At 48.0% G+C, this 5,634-nt stretch overlaps 1 protein-coding gene across 1 annotated transcript in view; it reads left to right on the top strand.

Moving 5' to 3' along the window:
- Positions 1-2,810, top strand: part of CCDC97 (coiled-coil domain containing 97) — a 4,231-nt gene extending 1,421 nt beyond the window's left edge. Inside the window, exons 2-4 of the mRNA XM_015824573.1 lie at positions 275-554; positions 1,666-1,795; positions 2,661-2,810. Of these exons, the coding sequence (XP_015680059.1) occupies positions 275-554; positions 1,666-1,795; positions 2,661-2,793 (543 nt within the window). The 3' untranslated portion in view covers positions 2,794-2,810. The remainder of the gene's footprint in view (positions 1-274; positions 555-1,665; positions 1,796-2,660) is intronic.
- Positions 2,811-5,634: the final 2,824 nt, after the last annotated feature.

Raw genomic sequence — 5,634 nt, 5'->3', positions numbered from 1 at the left:
GGGGAGGGAAAGGGAAGGAAGGAGGGAGGGAGGGAGAGAGACGGAAGGAGGGAGGGAGGGAGGGAGGAAGGAGAGAGACAGGGAGGGAGAGAGATGGAAGGAGGGAGGGAGAGAGATGAAGGACGGAGGGAGAGAGAGAAGGAAAGGGAGGGAGAGAGGGAGGAAGGAGGGAGGGAGAGAGAGGGAAGGAGAGAGAGAGAAGCAATTGCCATTTGTCTAGTCCAATTCGCCTGTTGCACCAACTATACTCCTGGCTCCGGGTTTCTTGTGGCAGACACCTCTCTCCCCGTTCCTTGTAGGTGGGGAATATTTCAGCGATGAGCAGATGAGGGGCCGTGACCCCCTCCTTTACGAGCAATACATCGGACAGTATCTGAGCGATGAGGAGCTGCAGGAGCTTGGCCAGTGTAAGCTGGAGGCTTCCTGCTCCCTCTCCGGCGTCCTCCTAGATTCCTACCAGGAGCAGGTGATCCAGCAGCGGCTGCTGGTCCAGCAGGAGCTGGAAGACGCCTGCCTAGAGGAGGAGGAGGAAGACAGTGACCAGGAGAGCGAAGGTTGGTGAAACAAGGAAGTGGGATCTAGTGGCTGGATCTCAAGAGGCCCAGGCCCTGCAGAAGACTGAGAGCAGCTGAGTTTGCTTCAAAGGGAATTGTGGAGAACCCGCTGGATCGGTGGCTTTGCGGGAAAATGGGGAACAATGGATAGGATTTAATGTGCAGTTTAACTTAATTGTAAGTTAAATACAATTTAATCCATTTTTTATTCTTCTCCCGAAAGATTAGGAGAAGCTGCCTCTACTACCCTAAGTAGTAGGAGAGCCAGTTTGGTCTAGTGGTTAAAGCACCAGGCTAGAAATTAATTATTATTATTAAATTATTATTATTAAATTAGATTTATATCCCGCCCTTCTCCTTGCGGACTCAGGGCGGCTGACAATCGATTAAAAATACACAAATGACAATTACAGGATTAAAATTAATTAAAAAGAAATATTTAAGTATAGTCTAATTAAAATATAATTAAAACCCCTCTAAAAATTACCCTAGGCCAGTCCTGCAAGCTGGAACAACCNGCCAGCCGGCACTGTCTGGCCGACGGCACCCTGAGGAGACCCACTCTGTGGGATTAAGGGACTGTGAGTTCTAATCCTGCCTTAAGCATGAAAGCCGGCTGGGTGACTTTGGGCCAATCAATAGGGGACGGTGAGTTCTAGTCCCGCCTTAGACATGAAAGCTGGCTGGGTGCCTTTGAGCCAATCCCCAGGAGACGGTGAGTTCTAGTCCCGCCTTAGACATGAAAGCCGGTTGGGTGCGTTTGAGCCAATCCCCAGGAGACGGTGAGTTCTAGTCCCGCCTTAGACATGAAAGCCGGTTGGGTGCCTTTGAGCCAATCCCCAGGAGATGGTGAGTTCTAGTCCCGCCTTAGGCATGGAAGCCAGCCGGGTGACTTTGTCAATCAATCACTTGGCAGGATTGTTGTGGGGAAAATAGGAGTCGGAAGGTGTGTTGGATATCTTTGCTGCCTAATATCCCACCTAATAAAGTTGGGGTACAAATATATATAAAAAAATAAGGAAGTCATTTAAAATAAAAACAGAGAAGGGCAGGGCGTTCCTAGCCCTGGAAGAGACGCTGAGCATCCCTCCTCCTGTTCTTCCCTCTTTAGACCAGGCATTGAATCCTGACGCAGACGAGTGGGTCCCCGATGCAGAGGAGAAGGCTTTCCTGCGGGAAGAGTTCACCAGCCGGATGTACCAGCACTTCCTGGAAGGCAAGGATCTGGACTTCAACTACAGGTAAGGCGAGGACTCAGGACAGGACGGATCTCTGCAGGAGTGGCCTGCACCCCTAACACTCAGCTGGATTTATGGATCGTGCAAGCCAAGCCCAGGTAACTGAGCACACACATCCCCCAATTCTGAATTACTAGCAGTCAGGAAGCCTAACCTAGTTTTTTACACATTGACCGCGTGATAGGGCCATTTGTCTTAACTGACCGTAATTGCCTTAAATGTCCCGCCTCCCCTTGTTTGCACTCCAGTTCCACAACTTCTCTCTCTCCCCTCCTTATCCTTCCTCTCCTTCCTGGTGTGTAAAAAACTAGGTTAGCAAGGCTTATAACAGATCTTTCTCCACCCCAATGCTTTACTCTGAAGACGCTGGCAGTGGACCAGCGAAAGCTAAGTTTGTTTTAACATTGTAAATAGTTGTTTTTATTGTTTTAAAATTTTCAACAATAAACAGCTGATTTATATATAGCTATTTCGAGCTCCTTAGCTTTCATCAGCCATCATCAGATTTCTCTTCCCATATTTGGGCCGACCGGGTGCATCATAAAAACACACACACAAACACATATATATTATCCTGGTGTTCGTTTTTTCTATATTTTATTGATATATATATTTCCTGACAAGCAAAGTTGATGGAGAATGCTGGATTTGCTTAATGACTGCATGATTCACTTAACAACCGTGGTGATCTGCTTAGCAGCTGGCTCAAGAAAGGTCCTACAACGGGGCAAAACTCAAACTTAACTGCCTTGCTTCGCAACAATAATTTGGGGCCCAGTTGTGGCCATCAGACAAGGACTGCCTGTGGTGAACGCTGATCCTTTTTCCTTCTCTCCTTCATCCCCTGACTTCCCCACTCCTCTCTCAGTGAAGTAGACGAGAACCCGGATTTTGATAACCTCGACATTGTCTCGAGAGACGAGGAAGAGCGTTATTTTGACGGGGAGGAACCCGAAGTCGCTGACTCTATGGAAACGGAAGAGACGGAACGAAGACCGTAGATCCTTGGGAGGGAGGGAGGCGAAGGCACCTGGGCACTCTGCTCCTGGTGAGAGGGCAGGGAAATGTACATTTGTGATGCCCCATCGTAGGTTTTATTTCTCTTGGCTGAACTGAGTGGAAGAATCAGCTTCACCTTCACAGCGACGGAGTGTTGACCCCGGAACTCGTTGCCGAAGGACGTTTGGGAGGCCCACGCACATTTTGTGCCCTCGCCGGTGGGGAGATTCTCACCTTGCTTCCTGAATTCTTCGGAGATTGGGGAGAACAGAAAGATCAGAGAATGCCAGTCTGGGTTTGACCTGCCCCATCCCTTTATTTGGACACGCTCCTTGTGGAGATCACAGGCACGTTCCTTTCCCGGGTCTGCATTTTCCCCTGGACTTAGTAAGTCGGTGTTTTTTTTCAACCTTGGCAACTTCCAGAGGGGTGGACTTCCCCATGCTGACTGGGGAACTCTGCGAGTTGAAGTCCACCCCTCTTAAAATGGCCAAGGTTGAGAAACACTATTTTAACTAATCAGTCTCCATTAGAGACATCGCTGGCCTCAAGCTTGCCCGCGCCCCAAATCAAACAGCCCTGCCACCCCTGCCAGTATTCTGCTATTGGGATACCAAGTGTGTGTTTTCCAGCATTTGGAAGTGAACAATAAAATCGTTAAATAAGGCTTGGCGTCATTTAGCGGTTTCTTCAGAATGCGCAGGAAGTTCGCCGCTTCGGTAAACTCTCCCATTAGGACCCCGTTGCTCCCAGTTATTGAAGTCCAACGTTGTGCACGATGCACAGTCTCTGTCTCTAAAGGGGTATCGTTGAAAAAACAGAAGGGGGAACCTTTTGGGAACTTGTATAGAGTTCACACCAATTCTGGAATTAGAAGAGTTAGTTTGGTTAAGGCACCAATGTAGAAACTGCGAGACAATGACGAAAACCGGCTGGGTGATTTTGGAACAATCACCAGGTGACGGTGAGTTCTAGTTCTGCCTTAGGCCTGAAAGCTGGCTCAGTGACTTTGGGTCAATCACCAGGAGACGGTGAGTTCTAGTTCCGCCTTAGGCCTGAAAACCAGCTGGGTGACTTTGGGCCAATCACCAGGAGACGGTGAGTTATAGTTCTGCCTTAGGCATGAATGCTGGTTGACTTTGGGCCAATCAGTAGGAGACGGTGAATTCTAGTTCTACCTTAGGCCTGAAAGCCGGCTGGGTGACTTTGGGCCAATCTCCAGGAGATGGTGAGTTCTAGTTCTGCCTTCGGCATAAAAGCTGATTGGGTGACTTTGGAACAATCACCAGGAGGTAATGAGTTCTAGTTCTGCCTTAGGCGTGAAAGCTGGTTGGGTGACTTTGGGCCAGCCCCTCTCTCACAGCCCAGCCCACCTCACAAGGTGGTCGTTGGGAAAACAGAAGGAGGAAGCTGTGTTGGATATGTTTGCCACCTTGAATTACTTACAGAGAAATAAGGGATAAAAGTTTTAATAAATAAACTTGAGAGGAACTGAAGTCCTTCTAAGGCAGCAAGGAACTTGCCCTTACAGCTGAAAAGACTTGACCAGGATACAAACTCTACCATGTTCCCTCTTCTGAGGAACTAAACTGGCTTGTAAGAGCAGCTCTCCAGTTTTAAATCTGGTTTGGAAGCAAGGTGTGTATAAGTGAGCAGATTTCAGCTGTCTGCCCAGCTAGTTGTCCGCTTACGACAACCCACACTCTGGAGTCCCAAGAGGGCTGGCAAAATCAAGCATCCTTCTCTGTATCAGCTGAGAATGCAGCCCTAAATCTAGGCTAACTTGTGTCGTCGATTTCTTAAATCCCATCATTGTCAGCTGCTTTGGATGGCTACGGCCAGGAGGGGGCAGCAAGTCTCCAGTAAACATCTGGATTCTTGGATCCAGTTTGGAAAAACTGCAGAAAAAAACACCTTCAAATTTGGCGTTACCCGTTTCTCTGCTGACCACTAACTGATTCTGGAGTTCCTTAGCTGACTGCGGCGATTTTAGGATTCAACCCCAAATGTGTTCCTAACCAACTAACCAAAAGAGAGAAGCAACCTAGATCTAAAGGCAAATTTCCTGAGAGTGGGAACTATTAATCAGTGGAACGACCTGCCTCCAGAAGTTGTGGCCTGCTCCATCACTGGAGGCTTTTGAGAAGAGACTGGACAGCCATTTGTCTGAAAAGGTATAGGGTTTCCTGCCTGAGCAGGGGTTGGACTAGATGACCTCCAAGGTCTCTTCCAACTCTAATGATGTTCTGTGTTCTAGTCCTAACATTTGGAGTAAAAAATCAAGAGAGAGGAGCGCATTTTACCGTACAGAATTGAAAGCACCTGAGAATGTGGAAAGTTTTTAGGCAAGAAAAAACAAATGTACAGGTATAGTATAGGGGGTACCTTGCTCAATAGTAGCAACTGTGAGAGGGATCTCGGAGTCCTAGTGGACAATCACTTAGATATGAGCCAGCCGTGTGCTGCAGCTGCCAAAAAAGCCAACACAGTGCTAGGCTGCATTAACAGAGGGACAGAATCAAGATCACGTGAAGTATTAATACCACTCTACAATGCCTTGGTAAGGCCACACTTGGAATAAGGCGTCCAGTTTTGGTCACCACGATGTAGAAAAGATGTTGAGACTCTAGAAAGAGTACAGAGAAGAGCAACAAAGATGATTAGGCGACTGGAGGCTAAAACATATAATGAACTGTTGCTGGAATTGGGTATGTCTAGTTTGAAGAAGAGAAGGACGAGGGGGGACATAATAGCAGTCTTCCAATATCTGAGGGGCTGCCCCAAAGAAGAGGGAGTCAAGCTGTTCTCCAAAGCCCCTGAAGGCAGGACAAGAAGCAACGGAT

The sequence above is a fragment of the Protobothrops mucrosquamatus genome, unplaced genomic scaffold (genome assembly GCF_001527695.2).
Source record: "Protobothrops mucrosquamatus isolate PMUCROS unplaced genomic scaffold, P.Mucros_1.0 scaffold2283, whole genome shotgun sequence".
NCBI classification, from domain to species: Eukaryota; Metazoa; Chordata; class Lepidosauria; order Squamata; family Viperidae; genus Protobothrops; species Protobothrops mucrosquamatus.
Note: the sequence above shows the minus strand (reverse complement) of the source record. Positions and strands in the feature narration are given on the sequence as shown.